We start from the raw sequence: 25391 nt of genomic DNA, 5'->3' as shown, positions 1-25391 counted from the left end.
AGGCGGGACACGGCCGCCGGGAACGCCCCCTCCGGCGCAAAAATAATCGCGACTATCGGGACTGGAGGCGAATGTCCCGACACCGCGCGGGCGAGCTCCTCCTCAAGCCTCCCTCTCCCCCCACCCCGGGGACGACTGAGCCGCGCGGCCAATGGCAGGCGAGTATGCAAATTAGCCGTGGAACGCCGGCGTGGGGGCGGGACGAGCGGAGGTCGGACCAATCAGAGGAGAGGGAGAGCGGGACGGGCCTGGCCCAATCGGCGCTCCCGCCGCCCGGTTCGAACGTACGTCATTTGCGTGGTCGCCCCCGATTGGCTGGGCGCCGGAGGCGGGGCCGAGGACGCTCCAAGATGGCGGCCTCCGTGGCGGCGCGGCGCGGGCGGAGGTTTTGGGATCCTCGCGGCGGCCCGTCCCCCCTCCGGGTGAGTGGGGGAGAGCACGTGACCGCCGCGAGCCCCGCTCTTGGGAACCCCCCGACATGGCCCCGCCCCTTCCCCGGGCCATGTGACCCCACAGGGACCAGAGACCCCCCCCGGGGGCTCTATAACCTGTACGGGCCCCTCCCCCGGGGCCATATACCCCCCATAGGGACCAGAGATCCCCCCCGAGCCCCTCCCCCGGGCCATATACCCCCATAGGGACCAGAGACCCACCCCCCCCGGGGCTCTATAACCTGTACGGGCCCCTCCCCCGGGGCCATATACCCCCCGCAGGGACCAGAGACCCCCCCCCGGGCCAGAGACCCCCTCCTCGTGCCATATACCCCCCACAGGGACCAGAGGACCCCCCCAGGCCATATACCCCCATAGGGACCAGAGACCTCCCCGGGCCCTATAACCTGTACGGGCCCCTCCCCCCGGGCCATATATCCCCATAGGGACCAGAGATCCCCCCCTCGGGCCCTATAACCTGTATGGGCCCCTCCCCCCGGGCCATATACCCCCACAGGGGCCAGAGGCCCCCCCCCGGGCCCTATAACCTGTACGGGCCCCTCCCCCCGGGCCATATACCCCCATAGAGACCAGAGACCCCCTGCGCCCTATAACCTGTATGGGCCCCTCCCCCGGGCCATATACCCCCCATAGGGACCAGAGACTCCCCCCCCCCGGGCCCTATAACCTGTACGGGCCCCTCCCCCTGGGCCATATACCCCCATAGGGACCAGAGACCCCCCCAGGGCCCTATAACCTGTACGAGCCCCTACCCCCGGGCCATATACCCCCATAGGAACCAGAGACTCTTGGGCCCTATAACCTGTATGGGCCCTTCCCCCGGGCCTTGTAACCCCATAGGAACCAGAGACCCCCAGGCCCTGTAACCTGTATGGGCCCCTCCCCTGGGCCGTATAACCCTCTAGGGACCAGAGGCCCCCAGACCCTATAACCTGTATGGACCCCTTCCCTGGGCCTTGTAACCCCATAGGGACCAGTGACCCCCGGGCTCTATAACCTGCCTGGACCCCTCCCCAGACCATGTAATCCCATAGGAAACAGTGACCCCAGGGCTGTATAACCTGTATGATCAGTGACCCCTGAGAGATGTAACTTGTATGGGCCTCTCCCCCAGTCCTTATAACCCCATAGGTTCCAGTGACCCCCAGGCCATATAACCCCATAGGGACCAGTGACCCTTGGGCTGTATAACCCCATATGCTCCCCCCAGACCATATAGCCCTGTAGGGACCAGTGACTCCTGGGCCCTATAGCCCCCTAGAGACCAGACTCCCCTGGGCCATATAACCCCGTAGGGACCAGTGACTCCTGGGCTGTATAGTCCCATATGCACCACCCCCCAGGCCATATAACACCGTAGGGACCAGACACACCTAGACCTATAACCTCCTAGAGACTGGTCTCCCCTGGGTTGTATAACCCTATATGAGTCAAAGATTCCTGGCCTCTTAACCTCATATGCGCCACCCCCCAGGCCATATAACCCTGCAGGGACCCTGCCTTCTGGGCCATGTAACCTGTATGGACCCCTCCCCTGTGCCATACAACCCTGTGTAGACCAGAGACTCCTGGCCTGTATAATCCCGTATGCCCCACCCCCCAGACGCTATAACCCCATAGGGACTAGACACCCCCCGGCACTATAACCACATAGGGACTAGACACCCCCAGGCCGTATAACTCCACAGGCACCAGCCTCCCCCTGGGCCGTATAACCCCATAAGGACCAGAGACTGCTGGGCTGTATAATCCCATATGCCCCCCCAGGCCATATAACCCTGTAGGGACCAGTCACTCCTGGGCCATAAAGATCCCTGTGGACCCCCTAGCCATATAACCCTGTATGGGTCAGACCTCCCCAAGGCAGTCCTAAAGCCCCCTATGGACTCTGGCCATATAACCCTGTACCGACCAGAGACCCCCGGAGCATGTAGCCAGGTCTGGTTTGCGGAGGAAGGATGATGGATACGCCCTATCGGTGCTGTGCTCTAGTGCCAGCCTCTCCCGCCCGCCAGACCCAAGCCGTGTGGCTTGGTGCCCCCCGAGGCCCGGTCCTGGACGTTCCCAGAGACTCTCTGCAGCCTAGTAAAGAGGGCAGCGTGGGAAAGGGAACCTTACAGGCCGTGTCAGAACAGAAACGATTTCTTAGGCTGCTGGAAAGGGACCCGGGTTTTAAGTGCTTATTTACCTGGGCTGGGCTGGGCTGGGCTAGGGAGGATCGAATGGCGTAAAGATCTCAGTGAACCAGAACGTTCCAGAGCAGCTCAGTGGCGAGAAATTCCACGCTCTTGTGAGAGGATAGCAGGAGGGCACGTTACCGACCATCTGCCCGGGACAGGACCAGCGGTTGTGAACTGCTCAGGGAGATTCGAGACGTTACGAAAACACAAAACTCAGTAATGCTGGGGGCTTTGAGCTGTCCCCGTACTGACTGGGGACACGTCCCCTCAGGATGGGAGATAGAGAGAACGCCTCTCGGTACCTGAAATGTCGGCTTTTTCAAGCACCGGGTTCTGGAGCCCACCGGGGGGAGAGGAAATTCTGGCTTTAGTTCTAAGTGGAGCACAGGATGGGGTTGAAGAGGTGAGTGCAGCTGGACCGCTTGGAACTCATGACCAGAACAGAATTAAATTTAACATGCCTGTGGCAGAAAATGTGGTACAGCCGCCCAGCCCCATGGCATTTCATTCCCAAAAGGGGAACCCCACAAAACTGAGGAGGTCTGCTAGACAGAAACGAAAAGGTGCGTTGTCAAGAGTAAAATCCCTGTGAGCTGCACAGAAACTTTTCGCAGACCTGATCACAGAGACTCGACTTACGTATGTACCCCAAGTTGAAAAGCGCACAACGAAAACCAGACAAGAGCCGAACGACCAGGTGAAAGGAAGAGTGAGGCAGAGAGGGGCCACTGGATGATCAAGGCACTCAAGGAGCATTCATAAGAATGGCCATACTGGGTCAGACCAAAGGTCCATCCAGCCCAGCATCCCATCTGCCGACGGTGGCCAATGCCAGGTGCCCCAGAGAAGGAGAACAGAAGACAATGATCAAGTGATTTATCTCCTGCCATCCATCTCCTGCCCTTGTACTGAAGGCTGGGGGCACCATACTTTATCCCTGGCTAATAGCCATTTATGGACCTAACCTGCAAAAATTTATCAAGCTCTTTTTTAAACCCTAATAGAGTCCTGGCCTTCACAGCCTCCTCGGGCAAGGAGTTCCACAGGTTGACTGTGCGCTGTGTGAAGAAAAATTTCCTTTTATTAGTTTTGAACCTACTACCCATCAATTTCATTTGGTGTCCCCTAGTTCTTGCATTATGGGAAAAGGTAAATAATTTTTCTATATTCACTTTCTCCACACCATTCATGATTTTATATACCTCTATCATATCGCCCCTCAATCGCCTCTTTTCCAAACTGAAAAGTCCCAGTCTCTCTAGCCTCTCCCCATATGGGACCCGTTCCAAGCCCCTAATCATCTTAGTTGCCCTTTTCTGAACCTTTTCTAATGCCAATATATCTTTTTTGAGGTGAGGACACCACATCTGCACGCAGTACTCGAGATGTGGGCGTACCATAGTTTTATATAGGGGAAGTATGATATCTTTTGTCTTATTCTCTATCCCTTTTTTAATAATTCCTAACATCCTATTTGCCTTACTAACTGCCGCTGCACACTGCATGGATGTCTTCAGAGAACTATCCACTATAACTCCAAGATCCCTTTCCTGATCTGTCGTAGCTAAATTTGACCCCATCATGTAGTACGTGTAATTGGAGTGGGGGGGGTGCATGTGTGAGTCAGGCTGGATGTCCGAGGCAAGCAGCAGCTCCCAGTGGCTAAGGATGACCCTGGGGCTACAACTGGCAGATAACACCTCTGCCTGAACAAAGAGCAGGGAGGAGCTGAGCTGGGTTTTGAATCGGGGGCGGCAGTTAGAGGCGAGGAAAAGGGAGAGCTGGAAGGCAGGCAGCCTGAGGAGGGGGAAAGCTACACCCCAGAGGGGCACCCCTCGGGGTCTTCCCCCCAGGACGGGTTGGAAGGACTGTCTCTGGCGGCTATGCTGTTGCTTCTGTGAGAAACTGGACATCTGTTGCCTAATAAACCTGCTGTTGTGCCTGCTGAGTGAGAGTCTCTCCTGCCAGCGGGCGGGGTGCAGTGCAGGGGGACCCCTGAACCCCATCACACTGGTGTCAGAAGTGGGATGCACTGCACCCACGGATGAGCTCCCAGCAGTGGCTGACTGAGCACCAGAGAAGGAAGGAGTCTCACAAGAGTCAGAGGGGGAACAGAGCCATTCCTGCAGCTGCTGCTGGTGAGTGGATACCCCGGGAGATAGCGGGGAGATGGATTATACCCGACTCCTGAAGGCAGAGCTAGCGGGGCTGTGCAGAGAGAGGGGCCTGACCGTGGGGAAGGCGACCAAGGCCCAGCTGATTGCACAGCTGGAAGAGAATGACCGATCCAGGGGGGCAGAGCCTGTCCCGGCAGAAAGTGGCCGGTCAGCCTCGGGAAGCATTTCGGATTCTCCGACAGGAGCGGGGGCTCGACGCCGTCAGACAGACGCGGTGCCCGCCAGGTCGCGCTCAGCTAGCGGTGGTCCATCGCGGGCAGAGTCCCCCACCGCAGAGCTGCAACGGCTGGAACTCGAGGTGAAATTAAAGGAACTGGAGCACCAGGAACGGGAAAGAGAGCGTGAGCGCCAGGAATGGGAAAGAGAGCGTGAGCACGAGCGCCAGGAACGGGAAAGAGAGCGTGAGCACGAGCGCCAGCTACAAGAGACACAGCGGGAGGAGAAAGAACGAGAACGGAAGGAGAGAGAGCGAGAGCGGGAGCATGAGCGAACCATGGCAGAGGCGAGACGCCAAGAGGCCCCAGCTGCGGTAAGCGGGGAGAGGGCCAGACGGCTCGGGGTGGCCAGTCACTTGGAGACGCGTGTGCTGGCCCAGTGTCAGGACACAGGGGACATGGACGAGTTCCTTACCGCCTTCGAGCGAGCCTGTGAGTTGCATGAGGTTCCCCCAGATGAGTGGCTCCGGCACCTCACCCCCTTGCTGGGCCGGAAGGGCGCAGCGGTGCTCAGCCAGCTGGTGGGGCTGCAGCCTGGGGACTATGAACGGTTCAAACAGGCCCTGCTGCATAAGTTCGGGCTGACTCCGGAGATGTACAAGAAGAAGTTCCAGGAGGCGCAGAAGAGGCCAGAGGAAACCCACGTAGATACAACCGCCCGCCTGAAGCAATACTACCAGAAGTGGGCATTCGGAATGGGAGTCCAGTCCGTAGAGGACCTGATCGAGCTGGCAGTCGTGGAGCGATTCTACGAGATGTGCGCACCTGACCTGAGGGTGTGGCTCGTGGACCGGAAGCCGGGGGACTCACATGATGCAGGGAAACTGGCAGATGACTTCACAAACAGCCGGGCCAGGTTTGAAAGTGAGCCCCACAAAGAGAGGGAGTCTCAGAGAGAGAGGGAGTCTCGGAGAGAGAGGGAGTCCTGGAGAAACCGAGAATCTCAGAGAGACCGGTCCCTAACTGTACGACAGAGGGGACCACCTCTTGGGCAAGCCCAGGAAAGAGGGGCCAGCCACCCACCCCCCAGAGAGCCAAACAGAACCCAGACAAAGCAGCCGGCCCGAGGGACACAACAAGACCCAGGCTGTTACCGCTGTGGACGAAAGGGGCATAGAGCAGCCCAGTGCCCCAGGCTCCCAGACAGGTTGAGCAGGCCGGGGGGTCATGGAGTCAACTGGGTGGGGTCCCAGAAGTCAGAGGGGCTGGCGGCCAAGGCGGGTGGTGCTGACAATGGGCACTCGGCTTGGGCCGAATCCGCCCCACAGACCAGCTCCTCAGGGGGACCAAATGCTCAGAGGCCAGTTTACAGAGTGGGGGCAGCGCTACCTCTGTGGAGCAAGTGTCTCAAACACCTCGAGGTAGATGGGAAAAAGGTCACGGGGTTCTGGGACACAGGCGCTGACGTGACGCTGGCCCGACCCGGGGTGGTGGCACCGGGCTGCATGATACCCGATTCCCACCTGACGATAACAGGAATTGACGGCACCCCTTTCAAGGTGCCCATGGCGAGGGTGCACCTGAAATGGGGGAGGAAGGAAGGCCCCAAGGAAGTGGGCGTGCACAGCCATTTGCCGGCGGATGTACTGATGGGGGCTGACCTGGAGAACTGGCAAGGTGAACGCCCTCGTGCCCTGGTCCTGACCCGTAGCCAAAGAAAACGAGGGGTGCGCTCCCCAGATTCAGGGGTACAGGCCCAGCCAAAGTCACAGGAGCCACAGGGGCCAACCCTGAGAGAAAGGGGGCCCCCAAAAACCAGATCTCACAGGCCAGGAGTGCTGGAGCCAGGCAGGGATGGGGAAGTAGCCTCCGCTCCTGCCCGAGCGGAAGAATTCCAGGCAGAGCAGCAGAGAGACCCCTCCTTGCAGAAGCTGAGGGAACTGGCCAGTCTCAGCCCAGCTCCACAGCTGGGGGAGGGCTGCAAGGAGAGATTCCTGTGGGAAAAGGGATTCCTGTACCGGGAATGGGCTCCCAGACGCAAAGCGGAGCCATGGAAGATCCAGAGGCAACTGGTGGTTCCCCAAAAGTACCGGCGCAGGCTGCTGTACCTAGCCCATGATGTCCCGCTCGCAGGACACCAGGGGATCCACCGCACCAGGAGAAGGTTGTTACAGAACTTTTTCTGGCCAGGGATCTTTGCAGCTGTCCGTCTGTGTTGCCTGTCCTGCGATCCCTGCCAGAGGGTGGGGAAGAGCCGGGACAAGGGGAAAGCTGCCTTGAGGCCACTGCCCATCATAGAGGAGCCTTTCCAGAAAGTGGCTATAGACATAGTGGGACCCTGCAGTAAGGCAACGCGTTCGGGGAAGAAATATATTTTGGTGGTGGTAGATTTTGCCACGCGATACCCAGAAGCAGTGGCCTTGACCTCTATCGACGCTGACACCGTGGCTGATGCACTGCTGTCCATTTTCAGCAGAGTGGGGTTCCCCAAGGAGGTCCTCACAGATCAGGGTTCCAACTTCATGTCGGCCCTACTGCAAAGCTTGTGGGACAAGTGTGGGCTCCGGCACACCTGGGCCACAGCCTACCACCCGCAGACCAATGGGCTGGTGGAGAGGTTCAATGGGACTGTGAAGCAGATGCTGAGAACCTTCATGAATCAATACCCCCATGACTGGGACAAGTACTTACCCCACCTGCTGTTTGCATACAGGGAGGTGCCCCAGGAATCCACGGGGTTCTCCCCGTTTGAGCTGCTGTATGGAAGGAGGGTACGGGGACCCTTGGACTTCCTCAGAGAAGAGTGGGAGGGGACGGCCTCTCCTGAAGGGGAGTCAGTGGTACAGTATGTACTGACCTTCTGGGAAAAACTCACCGAGCTCATGGGCCTGGCCAGGGAGAACCTCTCCATGGCCCAAAGGAAGCAAAAGGTGTGGTATGACCGTAACGCCAGGGCCCGAGCCTATGCCACCGGGGATCAAGTGATGGTCCTTATACCTGTGCGGCGGAACAAGCTGCAAGCGGCCTGGGATGGGCCCTTCAGGGTCGTCAAACAGCTAAATGACGTGAATTATGTGGTGGAACTGTCGAACCGGGCCCACAGCCACCGGGTCTATCATGTGAACATGATGAAACCTTACTGGGACAGAGAGAACTTGGTGCTGGCCGTGTGCAGACACTGGGAGGGGCAGGGGGATGATCCCTTGGTGGATTTACTCACGAGGACTGGAGCCGGCTCCTTGCTGGAGTCTATTCCCCTCTCAGACCAGCTGACCCCTGCCCAGCAGACGGAGATCAAGGAGGTGCTGCATTCGCATCAACAGCTGTTCTCGGACAGACCCGGACGCACTGACCTGGCTGTCCACCGAATAGAGACAGGCACCCATGCCCCTATCAAGTGTGTGCCATTCAGAGCCATAGGGAAGACGGCTCAGGACATAGAGCGGGAGGTTGAAGACATGCTGGCTCTGGGGGTGATCCAACCCTCCTCCAGCCCCTGGGCCTCTCCCGTGGTGTTAGTCCCTAAAAAAGATGGGTCTGTTCGGTTTTGTGTGGACTATCGCAAGCTTAACGCCATCACTGTATCGGACGACTACCCCATGCCCAGGCCTGATGACCTTTTAGACAAGCTAGGGGGAGCCCGTTACCTCATCACCATAGACCTCACCAAGGGGTACTGGCAAGTGCCATTAGACCAAGATGCCCGGCTGAAGTCGGCTTTCATCATTCCTGTGGGGCTCTACGAGTTCCTGGTCCTGCCCTTTGGCCTCAAGGGGGCACCCGCTACCTTCCAGCGTCTGGTGGACCAGCTACTGAAAGGGATGGAGAGCTTTGCCCTGGCTTACATGGACGACATTTGCATCTTCAGCCAGACGTGGGAGGACCATGTGTCCCAGGTCAAGCAGGTGCTGGACCGACTCCAGAAGGCCGGTCTGACTATCAAGGCAGGGAAGTGCAAGGTGGGAATGGCTGAGGTGACCTACCTGGGCCACAAGGTGGGCAGCGGCTGCTTCAAGCCAGAGCCAGCTAAAGTGGAGGCTGTCAGAGATTGGCCAACACCCCAGACTAAGAAGCAGGTCCAGGCCTTCATTGGGATGGCGGGGTACTACCGGAGGTTTGTGCCCCACTTTAGCTCCATCGCAGCCCCCCTCACAGAGCTGTGTAAAAAGGGAAAGCATGACAAGGTGGTCTGGACCGAGCAGTGCCAAGAGGCCCTCTGCGCGCTGAAGGAGGCTCTGGTCAGGGCCCCAGTGCTGGCAAATCCAGACTTCAACAAGCCCTTCCTGGTGTTCACCGATGCCTCGGACGTGGGGCTGGGGGCGGTGCTAATGCAGGTGACTGACAAAGGGGAGAAACACCCCATTGTGTACCTGAGTAAGAAGCTGCTGCCCCGGGAGCAGAACTACGCGGCCATAGAGAAGGAATGTCTGGCCATGGTGTGGGCGCTGGGGAAGCTGCAGCCGTACCTGTTTGGACGGCGTTTCACCGTGTACACCGATCACTCACCCCTGACCTGGCTGCATCACATGAAAGGGGCCAACGCCAAGCTCCTGCGGTGGAGTCTGCTCCTGCAGGACTACGACATGGAGGTGGTCCATGTGAAGGGGAACAACAACACCATAGCCGATGCCCTGTCACGCAGGGAGGGCCCCGAACTTCCCCAGGTCACTGGCTGAGTGACCCCGCTCAGTGCGGTCTGGAAGCGGGGAGAGATGTGATGGAGTGGGGGGAGTGAGTGCATGTGTGAGTCAGGCTGGTTGTCTGAGGCAAGCAGCAGCTCCCAGTGGCTAAGGATGACCCTGGGGCTACAACTGGCAGGTGACACCTCTGCCCTGAACAAAGAGGAGGGAGGAGCCGAGCTGGGTTTTGAATCGGGGGCGGCAGTTAGAGGCTAGGAAAAGGGAGAGCTGGAAGGCAGCCAGCCTGAGGAGGGGGAAGCTACACCCCAGAGGGGCACCCCTCGGGGTCTTCCCCCCAGGACAGGTTGGAAGGACTGTCTCTGGCTGCTATGCTGTTGCTTCTGTGAGAAACTGGACATCTGTTGCCTAATAAACCTGCTGTTGTACCTGCTGAGTGAGAGTCTCTCCTGCCAGCGGACGGGGTGCAGTGCAGGGGGACCCCTGAACCCCATCACACAGGCCCCCCCTGCCGGGCGCAGACCCCAGTGCTGGTGCTGGGGCCCCTCTGAGATTCTGGGGGCGGCTCTGGACTTTTGACCCTGGGAGGCCGACAGACGCCTGCGCCCCCGGTGCGGGCCAGTGAATGATTCCAGAGTCGGCTGCGGCCTGGGTCGGCTGCCGGCCAGTTCAGCTCCATGCGCTCTTGGGCCAGCATCTCAGTGGGTCCTCCGGAGAACCCCCCACCGTGTGTGGCTAGGGCCCCCCAGGCAGCACCTTGTGGAGGGGCTCCACTCGGCCGGAGGCAGCTGTGAGTGGATGTGGGGGGCCAGTAGCTGCCCTCTCCCACGGGGTCCCCCGTCTGGCCATGGGAGGATGTGGGTGCGGGGGCCTTGCTCCCATCCGCGCTGAGCACGGCCTGAGGTTTCCTGGCCTGGCTCCGGCTCCCCTGGGCCAATGGCGACCCCTGACCGGCTCCTCCCGGGGGTCCCGGAGTGCGAGGGCACTTCCCCTTGCCTCCTAAGGCGCCTGCCGGGGACAGCTCAGGGGGAACGGGGCCGGGGAAGGATCGGACCCGGGCTCGGAGGCGGCTGAACTTGGGGAAAAGACAATTCCAACAAGGCTTAGGGCGAGAATGTGCTTGGAACCAGCGGCCCCGGCTCAGACCGGCCCCCGGCGCGCAGCTCAGAGCCGCTCCCCCGCGCCGCATGGGGAAACTGAGGCACGCAGCAGGCAACTCACTGGACCCCGGCTGGCCAGCAGCCGGGCCGGGATGGGAACCCAGGTGTCCTGACCACTAGGCCGCACTGCCCGGGACTGACATCCACGCACCCCGCACCCCTGGGGAGCCTGGGGGGCGTTGGGGGTCTCGCCCTGCGGGGGTGGGGGGCAGAGCGGAATTTAGCCCCCGGGGGGCTCCGCCAGGCCCGATGCGGGCGCTGAGAGGGGAACCGTCTGTAACCCGCCCACCAGCCACCTGCGCCGCCCCCCGCGCCCGGTCCCGGGGGCTGCGCCTGGCCGCCAAGGGGTTAACCCGGAATGGGGACGCGGTCCCTTTAAATCCCGCCGCGCTCCTGGGGGCCCCCCTCCCTGCCCGGCCCAGAGCCCTGCGCATGCGCATCCGGGCTCGCACCCCCCCCACCCCGCACACCCAGCGCATGCGCCAGGCCCGGCTATGCGGGTGCTGGTGGGTGAGTGCGGAGCCAGGGGTACGGGGGCGGGGCCAGGTACGGGGGCGGGGCCTGGGGCGCTGGGGGCGGGGCGGGGCGGGGCGGGGAGCAGAGCCGGGCTGGGGGGGTTCTGGGGGCGGGGCCTCGGGCGCTGGGGGCGGGGCGGGGCGGGGAGCAGAGCCGGGCTGGGGGGTTCTGGGGGTGGGGCCTGGGGCGCTGGGGGCGGGGCGGGGAGCAGAGCCGGGCTGGGGGGGCGGGGGGGGCAGTGCCGGGCTGGGGGGGTTCTGGGGGCGGGGCCTGGGGCGCTGGGGGCGGGGCGGGGAGCAGAGCCGGGCTGGGGGGGTTCTGGGGGCGGGGCCTGGGGCGCTGGGGGCGGGGCGGGGAGCAGAGCTGGGCTGGGGGGGCGCTGGGGGCGGGGCGGGGAGCAGAGCCGGGCTGGGGGGGTTCTGGGGGCGGGGCGGGGAGCAGAGCCGGGCTGGGGGGGCGCTGGGGGCGGGGGGGGCAGAGCCGGGCTGGGGGGGTTCTGGGGGCGGGGCCTGGGGCGCTGGGGGCGGGAGGGGGCAGTGCCGGGCTGGGGGGGTTCTGGGGGCGGGGCCTGGGGCGCTGGGGGCGGGGCGGGGAGCAGAGCTGGGCTGGGGGGGCGGGGGGGGCAGTGCCGGGCTGGGGGGGTTCTGGGGGCGGGGCGGGGAGCAGAGCCGGGCTGGGGGGGTTCTGGGGGCGGGGCCTGGGGCGCTGGGGGCGGGGCGGGGAGCAGAGCCGGGCTGGGGGGGCGGGGGGGGCAGTGCCGGGCTGGGGGGGTTCTGGGGGCGGGGCGGGGAGCACAGCCGGGCTGGGGGGGTTCTGGGGGCGGGGCCTGGGGCGCTGGGGGCGGGGCGGGGAGCAGAGCCGGGCTGGGGGGGCGGGGGGGGCAGTGCCGGGCTGGGGGGGCGCTGGGGGCGGGGCGGGGAGCAGAGCCGGGCTGGGAGGTTCTGGGGGCGGGGCCTGGGGCGCTGGGCGGGGGGCAGAGCCGGGGCTCCGGGGGTCGCAGTCCAGGACCCCTCGGCTCAGCGCTGCTTTGCCGCAGGCGGCGGGACCGGCTTCGTGGGCGGCGCCGTGACCCAGCTGCTGCGGAGCCGGGGGCACGAGGTGACCCACCTGTCGCGGCGCCCGGGGCCCGGCCGGATCAGCTGGGTAGGTGGCCGGGGTTCCCGTGGCCGGGCTGATGCTTCGAGGCGCCAGCCGCTTCCCAGCCGCCTGGTCCCTGCAGTGCCAGCCCAGCCACCCACCCGCCAGCCCCGGCCCCCGAGCCCCTCCGCTCTCCCGCAGCCGGGCGCTTGTCCCCGCCTCACTCCGGCCCCCCCCCGCAAGCCAGGAGCCCCCGGCCCCCCTGTGACCCCCCCCCGCCACCCCTCACTCCCCCGGGCAGGGGGCAGCCAGCTCCACGTGGCTCTTTGCCAGCTGCCGGGTTTTCTCGCGGCTGCGCCCGGTCACCCACGTGGCGCGGCCGGGGCTGAGCGCCGGCAGCGAGGGCCGGCTGGTCCTAGGGGGTGGGTCACCTCCGGAGGCGACGGAGGGTCACCGGCCCGGGCGCTCTGCCGTACTCGGCCAGCACCTCTCCGCCAACCTCCTCGGCTGGCGCCCCTGGTGAGCCCGGCTCACCCGGCTGCACTCCGACGCCCTAAGGGGGTCCCGGAGGAGGGGCAGAGCCGGTGTCTAATTCCCACGCACACGAGCAGTGTGAACGGGTCCAGCCGCCCCAGTGCCCGTTCGGGGGGTTACCCGGCCCGGGGGGGCACGAAGGGGACCCGAGCGAAGGGGGCACTTCCGCGCCCGGCTGGCTGCCCAAGCGGGGAGACCGTCTCTCGGCCACGCGCCCCCCGCCCAGCCGTACGGGGACCGGGAGCGACCGGCTGGGGGGGCCTGGGATGGCACAGCTCGGGGGGCCCCACGTCGCTCCTCTCTCCCCAGGACGAGCTGGCCCGCTGCGGCCTGCCCCCCTGCGAGGCTGTGCTGAACGTGGCCGGGGAGAACGTCCTCAACCCCTTTCGCAGGTGGGACCATCCTGGGGGGGTCCCTCCAGGGGGTGACTCAGTCCCTCCCTGGTCCTCTGTCCTTCCCATGAGGCAGCCGGGGTGGGACCGGGACGGGGTCTCCCACCTGGGGGTTGAGACATAAACGTCACTAGGAGCCTTTCTTTGGGGGGGGTCTCGTTTCCAGGGGGAGGCTCAGGAAAGCACACTTGTGGGGTACAAATGGGGTTTCCCAAGCCCAGCCCCGAGAGGTGCAGATGCTACCAGCCCCATCACACCTCCCTGGGGCAGCCCCCTGGCTGTATCCCGGCACCCCATAGATACTCCCAACTGTCCCTGGGATTGGGGGGGTTTCCCCACTCTGGCAGGGCACTGTGGGGTGGGGGGAGGATCCTGCTTCCCATAGCTGTGGGGTGGGGACGGGGATTTGTGTTACGCAGCCCCATGGTCAGGCTGGGATATGAGACTCCCGCTAGGAATCTTTCTCCCGCCAGGCCCTTGTTTCCGGGGGAAGGCTTAGTGGGATGCGCAGCTGGATATAAATAGCGGCTGGGTGGGTGGAGTCAGGTAGAGGAGACCTGGAGGGTGGCTGGGTCTGACTCCTCTGTGCTGCCTCTCCTGCAGGTGGGATGACTCCTTCCGCCGGGAAGTGGTCGCCAGCCGGGTGGAGACCACCAAGGCCTTGGCCAAGGCTATAGCCGAGGCTGATCGGCCGCCCCGCGCCTGGGTCGTCGTCACGGGCGTAGGTATTTACTGCGCATGGCCACCTTGTGCCGTCCTGGGGTATCCCTCCAGCGGGGGAAATAGTTCCTGGGCAGGGTGCAGCCTCACAGCTGCCCATAAAATCACTGTGTTCTTCCACCCCGGAGAGAAAATAGTCCCCGTCCCAGCCTCCTCGTGCACTGGTGTGCTTCCGCCCCGGAGAGAAAAGAGTCCCTGTGGGTGAGAGGGAGGCTCACTGCATGTTGTGGAAGGAACGTACTTCTGCCACAGCACGGACCTTGGAAAAAGTAGGCCCTGGGTGGCGCACACGGTTCATAAACTGTGTCCTTCCCCTGCTGCACCGCTAGTCCCTCCCTGCCCAAGAGCACAAGACCAAGCACAGCCTAATGGGCACAGAGCACCGGCTGGTGACACTGGTGTTCTTCCGCCATTGGGCCATGACGTGGACAAATAGTCCCTGGCGAAATGGGGTCCCTTGGGGTGCTGTATCCTTTCGCCACCGGGGCGGGAAGACGTGCCTGGGGAGGGAATGGAGCCCAGCCACCTGATAGGGTCGATGTGCTTCCGCCACCAGGAGGAAAAGTAGTCCCTCGTTGGCGCGGTGCCTGCGGGGCGGAGGGATATCTGGGTGGCACTTCACTCTTGGCAGGGTATTATCGGCCCAGCCCCACGGCCAAGTACACCGAGGAGAGTCCCGGCGGCGACTTCGACTTCTTCTCACGCCTGGTGACCGCCTGGGAGGCAGCGGCCAAAATCCCTGGGGACCGCACCCGCCAGGTGGTGGTGAGATCTGGTGCGTCGGGGCACCCGCCCAGGGAAGGACTGGCTGTGGGGCAGGAAATGGGGAAGGGCCTGTCCCCTCTAGGGGCGCCAGCTACCCCGGCCCCAGGGCAGGACTGGCTGGCTCAGGGGCAGTGGTATCAGGTATGAGGGGGTGTGTTTCTGACTCTGCTCTCCCGGCAGGCGTGGGGCTGGGGTACGGGGTACAGGGGCGTCTCTCTGACTCTGCTCTCCCGGCAGGCGTGGGGCTGGGGTACGGGGTACAGGGGCGTCTCTCTGACTCTGCTCTCCCGGCAGGCGTGGGGCTGGGGTACGGGGTACGGGGGCGTGTCTCTGACTCTGCTCTCCCGGCAGGCGTAAGGCTGGGGTATGGGTTACGGGGCGTGTCTCTGACTCTGCTCTCCCGGCAGGCGTGGTGCTGGGCCGGGCCGGCGGGCTGCTCTCCCAGCTGCTGTGGCCTTTCTGGCTAGGCCTGGGCGGCCCCGTGGGCACCGGCCTGCAGCCTTTCCCCTGGATCCACGCCCGCGACGCGGCTGGCCTGCTGTGCCACGCCCTGGAGACGGAGGGTGTCCACGGGGTCCTCAACGGCGTCTCCCCGGCCTCGCCTGCCACCTGCAACGCCGACTTCGCCCGGGCGCTGGGTGTGGCCCTGGGGCGCCCGGCCTGGCTGCCGCTGCCCGCCTGGACCGTGCGGGGCGTCTTGGGGCCCGAGCGCGCCGTGCTGGTGCTGGAGGGGCAGCGGGTGGAGCCCCGGCGCACCCTGGAGAGTGGCTACCGCTTCCAGTTCCCCGAGCTGCCCGCCGCCCTGCGGGACGCCCTGTCCTGAGAGGGGCTGGGCCCTGCGCCTGGGGTCACCCCTCCCGCCGGTCACTGGGTGAACTCGGCTGCTCCCTCTGTTGGGCCTCCCTGGCTTCCTCCAAGTTTACAGCCTTGTTCAGTTTGCAATAAACAGCTGCTGGGACAGATGCTGGAGTTTGGGGGAAGTGGGGGCTGCCCCCGGGGCTCAATCAGGGAGCGTGGAAAGGGACCCAGGTGTCCAAGCGGGCACTGCGCATGTGGGGCAGGGAGCCCAAGGGTCCAAGCCCAACGCCGGGGCTGCTGTACGGGCTGAGCCATAGGCAGAGAGGGGCTGGCTGGGCTGTGGGGAGCACCACGAGCCCCCTAGCGCTGTGGGGGAGTCTGCAGGGGGATAGGTTACTCCCGAGGGAGCATGACAGCCTGCTCTCGTGTGGTCCTGCTGGCACTGCTCTGCGGCCAAACATCTGACTCTACTCCCCAGTGTTAAAATGCATCCAGCTCTGGGGAGCGGTCTGGCTCACGCCCCACCTCCGCCAGTCCTCACTTCCCAGCAGGAACCTGCTCTTCAAATGTGGTCCACCCAGCCCCAAAGCGGGGTGTTGCTGCAGATGGGCTCACAGTCGCTGCTGCTTCCCCCGACGTGCATGACTGCGCCCCTGGGCATTAAGGGGATTCTTGTTGGTCTGGCTCACGTCCCACCTCCGCTGGTCCCCACTGCCCAGCAGGAACCTGCTCTTTACATGTGGTCCACCCAGCCCCAAAAGGCGGTGTTGCTGCAGACAGGCTTGCAATTGCTGCAGCTTCCCGCGACGTGCATGACTGCACCCCTGGGTGTTAAGGGGATTCTCGTTGGTCTGGCTCTCATCCCACCTCCTCCTGTCCCCCCTGCCCAGCAGGAACCTGCTCTTTACACGTGGTCCACCCAGCCCCAAAGGGGGGTGTTGCTGCAGACAGGCTCACAATTGCTGCCACTTTCCCTGACGTGCATGACTGTGCCCCTGGGCGTTAAGGGGATTCTTGTTGGTTGTCCCCCAGCCCCTGCGCTATGACAGTGACTGGAGGAGGGCCGCAACTCTGCCCCCCCTGCTGCCATCCGCGAGGGGCATTGGCTGGGACGCATGTCAGCCTGTTTCCCCGTGCACAGCTGCAGCCGGTGCCTGCGTTCACTGGCCCATCTCCCGCAAACCAGAGTTCCCCAGGGGGGCACCACTAACACTCATACACAACAGGCCGCTCTGACAGGCTGCTGGGTGTCGTGCCTCTCAGGGCACGGGGGGAGGCGGGGGGAGCTGAGGCCGTCACTTGCTTTCCTGCTGTCGCAGATGGGGAGTCTGGAGCCCGGGCTGGCAAGGTGAGGGCAGCAGGGAAGGATCAAGGGGTGAGTCCCACCAGTGGGGGAGAGAATGCGCGCGACCAGAAAGGGAACCCAGGCGTCCTGGGCCCGGCCCCACCCCCGACGGCCAGGGGAACCCAGGCGTCCTGGGCCCGGCCCCACCCCCGACGGCCGGGGGAACCCAGGCGTCCTGGGCCCAGCCCCACCCCTGACGGTCAGGGGAACCCAGGCGTCCAGGTCCCAGGCGTGCCACCCATGGCCAAGGGAGCCCAGGTGCCCTGTTCCCAGCTGTGCCACCAATGGCCAAGGGAACCCAGGCATCCTGGCCCCAGCCCTGCCCTAGATGGCCAAGGGAACCCAGGCATCCTGGGACCAGCCCTGCCCTAGATGGCCAAGGGAACCCAGGCATCCTGGCCCCAGCCCTGCCCTAGATGGCCAAGGGAACCCAGGTGTCCTGGGACCAGCCCCACCCCTGAAGCCAGGGGCCCAGAACAGCCGGAGGCAGCACCGGTGCAAACCAGGGTGAAAAGCTGGGCGAGGGTTACACGTGTATGTGAGCTCACAACAGCCCTGGGGACACAGGCCAGAGGCGGGCGGGGTAACCCCCCAAAGCACTGGGGCGCTCAAGGGTGAGACGGAGCCGGGGGCTCTCCCGCGGCAGCCGCATCCCGGCGGGCGGCGGGGGCTCGGGGCTGGGCGGTGCGGCCGCGCCGGGCAGCCTGCGGGGGACCAAGCGGGCGAGCATCAGCCGGACACCCGGGGGCAGGGGGCACCAGGGGGTGCTGTGGTGCGGGGCTGGGGCACTAGGGGGCTGTGGTGCAGGGCTGGGGCACTAGGGGGCATTAGGGGCTATGGTGCAGGGCTGGGGGCACCAGGGGGTGCTGTGATGTGGGGCTGGGGCACTAGGGAGCTGTGCTACAAGGCTGGGGCACTAGGGGCTGTGGTGCAGGGCTGGGGGCACTAGGGGGTACTAAGGGGCACTGTGGTGCAGGGCTGGGGCACGAGGGGGCACTGTGGTGCGGGGCTGGGGGCACTAGGGGGCACTGTGGTGCAGGGCTGGGGCACTGGGGGACTGTGGTGCGGGGCTGGGGCACAAGGGGGCACTGTGGTACAAGGCTGGAGCACTAGGGGGTGCTGTGGCACAAGGCTGGGGGCACCAGGGGGTGCTGTGGGGTAGGTTGGTGCACTTGGGGCTGTGGTGCAGGGCTGAGAGCACTAGGGAGCTGTGCTACAAGGCTGGGGCACTAGGGGCTGTGGTGCAGGGCTGGGGGCACTTGGGGGCTGTGGTGCGGGGCTGGGGCACAAGGGGGCACTGTGGTACAAGGCTGGAGCACTAGGGGGTACTAAGGGGCACTGTGGTGCAGGGCTGGGGCACTGGGGGACTGTGGTGCGGGGCTGGGGCACAAGGGGGCACTGTGGTACAAGGCTGGAGCACTAGGGGGCGCTGTGGCACAAGGCTGGGGGCACCAGGGGGTGCTGTGGGGTAGGTTGGTGCACTTGGGGCTGTGGTGCAGGGCTGAGAGCACTAGGGAGCTGTGCTACAAGGCTGGGGCACTAGGGGCTGTGGTGCAGGGCTGGGGGCACTTGGGGGCTGTGGTGTGGGGCTGGGGGCACTAGGGGCTGTGACAGCAATGAAGGGTCCTGTGGCACCTTATAGACTAACAGAAAAGTTTTGGGCATGAGCTTTCGTGAGCACAGACTCACTTCATCAGATGCTGGTCTTGGAAAGCTGCAGGGCCGGGTATGAATAAGCCAGAGCAAGGGTGGGGATAACAAGGTTAGCTCAGTCAGGAGGGGTGAGGTTTACTACCAGCAGTTGATCTGGAGGTGTGAACACCAAGGGAGGGGAAGCTGCTTCTGTATTGAGCCAGCCATTCGCAGCCTTTGTTTAAGCCAGAGCTGAGGGCGTCGAATTTGCAGATGAATTGTAGCTCGGCAATTTCTCTCTGGAGTCTGGTCCTGAAATTTCTTTGCTGCAGGATAGCTACTTTTAACTCTGCTACCGTGTGGCCCGGGGGATTGAAGTGCTCTCCTACGGGCTTTTGTGTATTGCCATTTCTGATGTCTGATTTGTGTGCACTTATTCTTTTCCGTAGAGACTGTCCAGTTTGTCCGATGTATATGGCAGAGGGGCATTGCTGGCACACGATGGCATAAATTATATTGGTAGATGTGCAGATTGGTTGATTGGTAGGGGCTGTGGGCACCAGGGGGCTCTGTGGTGAAAGGCTGGGGCTATTTGGGGGCACTTGGGGCTGTGGTGCAGGGCTGGGGGCACTAGGGGCTGTTGTGTGGGGCTGGGGGCACCGTGATGTGGGACTGGGGCTATTGGGGGCACTAGGGGCTGTGGCACGGGGCTCGGGGCTCTGTGGGGGTGCTGTGGTGCAGGGCTGGGGGCACGAGGGGGCACTAGGGGCTGTGGTGCAAGGCTGGGGGCACTGGGGGCTGTGGTGCGGGGCTGGGGCTATTGGGGGCACTAGGGGCCGTGGCACGGGGCTCGGGGCTCTGTGGGGGTGCTGTGGTGCAGGGCTGGGGGCACGAGGGGGCACTAGGGGCTGTGGTGCAAGGCTGGGGGCACTGGGGGCTGTGGTGCGGGGCTGGGGCTATTGGGGGCACTAGGGGCCGTGGCACGGGGCTCGGGGCTCTGTGGGGGTGCTGTGGTGCGGGGCTGGGGGCACGAGGGGGCACTAGGGGCTGTGGTGCAAGGCTGGGGGCACTGGGGGCTGTGGTGCGGGGCTGGGGCTATTGGGGGCACTAGGGGCCGTGGCACGGGGCTCGGGGCTCTGTGGGGGTGCTGTGGTGCGGGGCTGGGGGCACGAGGGGGCACTAGGGGCTGTGGTGCAAGGCTGGGGGCACTGGGGGCTGTGGTGCGGGGCTGGGGCTATTGGGGGCACTAGGGGCCGTGGCACGGGGCTCGGGGCGCTAGGAGGCACTAGGGGGCTCTGGGGGGTGCTGTGGTGCAAGGCTGGGGGCACGAGGGGGCGCTGTGGTGCGGGGCTGGGAGTATTAGGGGGCACTAGGGGCTGTGGTGCGGGGCTGGGGGCACTAGGGGGCTGTGGTGCAAGGCTGGGGGCACTGGGGGGCTGTGGTGCAGGGGACATCCCCGTGGGGCGCTGGGGGGACTTTGGGGGGCTCGGCCCGCAGTAACCGGGGGCGGCAGGCGGCGCGGCGAGGCCGCTGAGGGTCCAGCGGGGGTTCGGGCCTCGGGCTCTGCCAACGAGACAGGACTGAACCCCCCACCCCCCCCAAGCGGCCTCACCCCACGGGACGCGCCCCCCAGGCTGGCGTGGCGGAGGGCGAGCTCCAGCCAGGGGCGCGGCTGGCAGGTGGGGTCCCCGTGGGGGCGCACCCCGCTGCCGCCCGGCTCCCGGCGCGCCTCGGTCTGCGGCGGGTGGGAGCCGCTCCCCAGGCGCAGCAGCCGCCGCCCGCCGCGACTCCGCCGCCCCAGCGACACGTGCACCCCGGGCCGGGCTGCGGGCACACGGGGCTCGGTCAGCGCAGGGCCGGAAGGGGGCAGAGGATTGGAGGAGGGGCTGGGGGGAGGACCGGGAGGCTCGGCAGGGTGTCAGGAGTCAGAGCCGGGGAGAACCCAGGAGTCCTGGCTCCCGGCCCCCTGCTCTACCCACCAGCCCCCACTGCCCTCGCAGAGCCGGGGAGAACCCAGGAGTCCTGGCTCCCGGCCCCCTGCTCTAACCACCAGCCCCCACTGCCCCCCCAGAGCCGGGGAGAACCCAGGAGTCCTGGCTCCCGGCCCCCCTGCTCTAACCACCAGCCCCCACTGCCCTCCCAGAGCCCGGGAGAGAACCCAGGAGTCCTGGCTCCCGGCCCCCTGCTCTAACCACCAGCCCCCACTGCCCTCCCAGAGCCGGGGAGAACCCAGGAGTCCTGGCTCCCGGCCCCCTGCTCTAACCACCAACCCCCACTGCCCCCCCAGAGCCGGGGAGAGCCCAGGAGTCCTGGCTCCCGGCCCCCTGCTCTAACCACCAGCCCCCACTGCCCCCCCAGAGCCAGGGAGAACCCAGGAGTCCTGGCTCCCGGCCCCCTGCTCTAACCACCAGCCCCCACTGCCCTCGCAGAGCCGGGGAGAACCCAGGAGTCCTGGCTCCCGGCCCCCTGCTCTAACCACCAGCCCCCACTGCCCTCGCAGAGCCGGGGAGAGAACCCAGGAGTCCTGGCTCCCAGCCCCCCTGCTCTAACCACCAGCCCCCACTGCCCTCCCAGAGCCCGGGAGAGAACCCAGGAGTCCTCGCTCCCAGCCCCCCTGCTCTAACCACCAGCCCCACTGCCCTCCCAGAGCCAGGGAGAACCCAGGAGTCCTGGCTCCCAGCCCCCTGCTCTAACCACCAGCCCCCACTGGTGGGGAACACTGGTGGGGCAGGGGCTGTGGGTCTGGGATGGGGAACACTGGTGGGGCGGGGGCTGTGGGTCAGGGGTGGCTCTCTAGTGCCTGCAGGGCAGGGGCTGTAGGTCAGGGGTGGGGAACACTGGTGGGGCGGGAGCTGTGGGTCAGAGGTGGCTGTCTAGGGGTGGTGGGCAGGGGGCTGTGGGTCAGGCGTGGGGGGCACCAGTGGGGCAGGAGCTGTCGTCGGGAGTGGCTCTCTAGGGCTTGCAGGGCAGGGGCTGTGGGTCAGGGGTGGCTCTCTAGGGGTGGTGGGCAGGGGGCTGTGGGTCAGGGGTGGCTGTCTAGGGCCAGCCCCCCCCAAGGCCCCTTTCCCCGTGGGGTCCGGGGAATGGAGGGGTTAAAGTGGCAGGCGGTGCCCCCTTGCCTTGCCCCGCCCAACCCCACACGCTCGGCCCTACTTGCGGTTTCCGCAGTCACCAGTGAGCAGCGGCTGGGGCCTCCCCACACCTGGGCTGAGCTGCAGCGGCGCCGTGGGCCGCACAGCCCCAGGAAATTGTTCCCAGCCATTGCCGTGGGGCTGCCCCAGAGACGGCATTGCATGGGGGTTGTGTGGGCCTCGGAGCCGGCAAGATCCGACCCCTGCAGCTAAACCCACCTGGCGCTGAGGTGCAGCCAGCTCTGGGGCGCAGCCGCTGGCTAACAGGCATACATAACGCCACCTGAGAATGACTCTGTTGGTTCTGAGGTGCAGCCAGCTCTGGGGCAGAGCCGCAGGGTACCAGCCACACATAACCCCACCTGAGAACAGCTCTCCTGGTGCTGAGGTGCAGCCAACTCTGGGGCGCAGCCACTGGGTAACAGCCACACATAACACCACCTGAGAATGGCTCTCTTGGTTCTGAGGTGCAGCCAGCTCTGGGGTGCAGCCACTGGATAACAGCCACACATAAAGCCACCTGAGAAGGGCTCTCCTGGTGCTGAGGTGCAGCCAGCTCTAGGGCAGAGCCGCTGGGTAACAGCCACACATAACCCTACCTGAGAACGGTTCTCCTGGCGCTGAGATGCAGCCAGCTCTGGGGCGCAGCCGCTGGATAGCAGCCACACATACCACCATATGGGGCAGCTCTCCTGGCACAGAGATGCAGCCAGCTCTGGGGCGCAGCTGCTGGGTACCAGCCACATGTAACACTGCACATGGATGGCTCTCCTGGCACTGAGATGCATTTTCAGTTCCCCGCCATGGCAGCTGGTTGCCATCGTGCCGGGAGCTGCCCAGACCCCGGCCAAGATCAGGGCCCTGTCATGCCCTGGGGGGCACTGTGGGAGCCATGCGCTCACCCCACCCACCCTGCCCCAGTGTGCCAGGTTTCTGGGCTCCCCACTGAGCTGGGTTCAGGGCTGGGCGCCCCCCTGCTGCCTGCCCCACCAGCTGGGCGCATATAAGGGCCAGGCCGGCTGGAGGCTCGGGCATTGGCACTGCCCCTGTGCTCCAGAGGGAGCCAGGCCCCAGGTAAGGCAGGGCTGGGCTGTGCTGGGGCACCGGCTGGGGAGAGACGCAATGGGTACAGCTAAGGGGGGCAGAACTCCCACCCCTACCCGGCCCCTGTGCACCCCAGAGCCACACCCCTGCCCCCCAGGTGTCCCAGCGTCTCCCCTCGCAGCTCCTCCAGAGGGGCAGGTGGGGCCAGGGCCAGGATTCCTGGGTTGTCTCCCAGCTCTGGGAGGGCAGTGGGGGCTGGTGGTTAGAGCAGGGGGCTTGGAGCCAGGACTCCTGGGTTCTCTCCCCATCTCTGGGTGGGCAGTGGGTGCAGTGGTTAGAGTTGGGGGGCTGGGAGCCAGGACTCCTGGGTTCTCTCCCAGCTCTGGGAGGGCAGTGGGGTGCAGTGGTTAGAGTTAGGGGGCTGGGAGCCAGGCCCCCCCCACATTGTTGCCCCGTGAGATTCACACAATGGGCTAAAGTCCTTGGCGCCACCTCTGTGCCTGCCCGGGAGCTTGGGCTACCCCGTGCCTCAGTTTCCCTTCCCTTCTCCCTCGCTGGCAGGGGCTGCAGGTGGCGGTGGGTGCCCCAGGAGGAGCCATGTAGCGCGGCCAGGCCCAACTCCTGCTGGGGGCTGATCGTGGCCCCCCGGGGCTGGGCTGCTCCGGCACGGCGCCCCTGGCGCTCAATGCCTGCCTCTACCAGGCCCGCTACCTCCAGGGGGCGTGAGCCCCAGCTCCTGCCCTGCTACACGTGGGGGCGCTGCGGGGCAGGGGTCAAGCAAGGGGCGCTCTCCCCTGGCCGGTGGGGCTGGCTCCAGTGGTGCACGAGGGGGCGCTGCGGGGCAGGGAGTGGGGCAGAGGGGAGCCCTTGGCCGGATCGGGCTCGGGCCCGTGGGCCTGGGGGCTGCTCCCCGTGGCTGGGTGGGGGGCGCCTGTGCCCCAGGGAGCTGGCCAGAGAATCGCCCGACAGTGACCTACCGTCCGGCCCCCCAGCAGAGAGCCTGCGCCCCAGCCCCCACTGGCAAACCCACCCAGCCCCCTTCCGCCCAGACACCCCCTCCCACAGACAGCCTGCGGCCCGGCCCCCTCCCGCTCTCCCACCCAGCCTCCTCTTGCACCCCTGCCCCCCAGACCCACATGCCCCCCGCAGAGAGCTTGCATCCTGGCTCCCTCCTGCACCCCCACCCAGGACCCTATCGTACCCTTCCCGCCCAGACCCACCCCACCCAGGCCCTGTGTCCTCTACCCAGCCCCTGCAGTGAGCCTGCACCCACATGCAGCCCCCTCTTGTGCCCCTCCCACCCAGACCCACACCCCCAACCCCTCCTGCATCCCCACACTCCTCCTCCCCCTACCCAGCCCCTGCACCCCCAGCCTGCTCCTGCACCCCTCCTGCCCAGAGCCACCCCAGCCAGCTCCTGCACCCTTAATCTATGGTCTCCCCCAGAGTCTGGGGGGGGCTCAAAATCTAGTGAACCCCCCCATCCCCAGAAGAGTTAATCTGGCCTGGGGGAGAGACCTGAGCCTCTGTCCTCCCTCCTCTCCACTGTCAGGCTGGACTCAATGGCTTCCCAGAGTCCCATCCAGCCCGACATTTCTTGCATTCCCTCGACGCCTTCCTTTGGAGGCAGGCATCTGCTTCGGGGGGTCATGGGGGGGGCCGGTATTTTTAAATCAGCCAGTCTAGACAACTTGCTTCCAAGAGTTTTAAAAGAGCTGCCTCAGGGGCCAGCCAACCCATTCCTGTTGCTTTTCAATAACTCGTGGAAGACGGGCGACGTTTCGGGAGTCTGGCAGAAAACGAAGGGTGTGCCGATTTTAGCAAAGGGTAAAGAGGACGCCCATGGTAATGAGAGGCCCATCAGCCTGACCTTGATCCAGAGCAAGATCCTGAAAGAGCTGATAACAGATCTGATTGATCACTTACAAACAGTCCCATAATTAGCCCGATTTAGCTGAAACTAGGCCCTGCCAACGGCACGGGTTCTTAACGAGCTCGGGCACAGGTCTTGCCCACAAAAGTGCTGATGTAACACGCGGCCAAGTCTGGAACAGGTTTGACTTGGCACCGACCACAACTGTGGCGGGGCTGGACCAGCTGCTCCAGTCTGGGGCCCGAACCCCCGAGGGGCTTTGCCAGCTGAGCTGCTCCAGGGCACAGCCGCGGGCGCCCCACCGGAGGCGCCTGCAGGGGAGTTAGGTGCTGTCCACCAGGGGGTCTGGAGGCTGAATTTCAGAGGGGCCGTGGGGCAGCTGCAGGCCATGTGCCCCTCGGGTTCTTTGCCCGCTGGGGTGAATTTGCAGCGACTGGGGCTGGGCCCCACTGCTGTGGGGTAGAACTCAGTCCTGCACACCCAGCCCCACTGAAAGGAGCCTGTGCCATGGCCAGGGCCCCAGGGGGTGGAGCCCAGAGATCCCCCTTTCTCCCTGGGGCCCTGCCTCAGTTTCTCAGTCACCGGGGCGCAGCAAGAGGCCCCCGAAGCATTGCACCAGCGTGCGTAGCTATGCCCCCGCCTGGGGAAAGGTGTAGGGGGGCAGAGCTGGAACTCGGCCCCACCCCCTGCCCCAAGGGGGGCCCCCAAGTTAGTCTTTGCAAGGGGGATCACCAAAAGCAGCCGGTGATGCACCCCCCAGGTGCCCCCAGCCTTAATCCAGATTCATTCCACCCCGCCCCCCC

General features: G+C 65.0%; 1 protein-coding gene across 7 annotated transcripts; it reads left to right on the top strand.

Moving 5' to 3' along the window:
- Positions 1–11201: 11201 nt before the first annotated feature.
- LOC142004709 (epimerase family protein SDR39U1-like) lies at positions 11202–15744 on the top strand. Of its 7 annotated transcripts, none has more exons than XM_074982367.1 (6): positions 11209–11271; positions 12314–12420; positions 13198–13280; positions 13884–14005; positions 14557–14775; positions 15173–15742. In XM_074982367.1, the coding sequence occupies exons 1-6, from the start codon at positions 11256–11258 to the stop codon at positions 15586–15588; spliced, it is 963 nt and encodes a 320-aa protein (XP_074838468.1). In that variant the 5' UTR covers positions 11209–11255; the 3' UTR covers positions 15589–15742. The 7 variants fall into 7 exon arrangements, with proteins under 7 accessions (XP_074838473.1, XP_074838468.1, XP_074838472.1 ...); XM_074982371.1 differs by having other exon boundaries at positions 14632–14775; positions 15173–15740; XM_074982370.1 differs by having other exon boundaries at positions 11225–11271; positions 12314–12375; positions 15173–15744.
- Positions 15745–25391: the final 9647 nt, after the last annotated feature.

The sequence above is a fragment of the Carettochelys insculpta genome, chromosome 32 (genome assembly GCF_033958435.1).
Source record: "Carettochelys insculpta isolate YL-2023 chromosome 32, ASM3395843v1, whole genome shotgun sequence".
Classification (NCBI taxonomy): Eukaryota; Metazoa; Chordata; order Testudines; family Carettochelyidae; genus Carettochelys; species Carettochelys insculpta.
The sequence above is the reverse complement of the archived record's forward strand: the minus strand, read 5'-3'. Positions and strand labels throughout refer to the sequence as shown.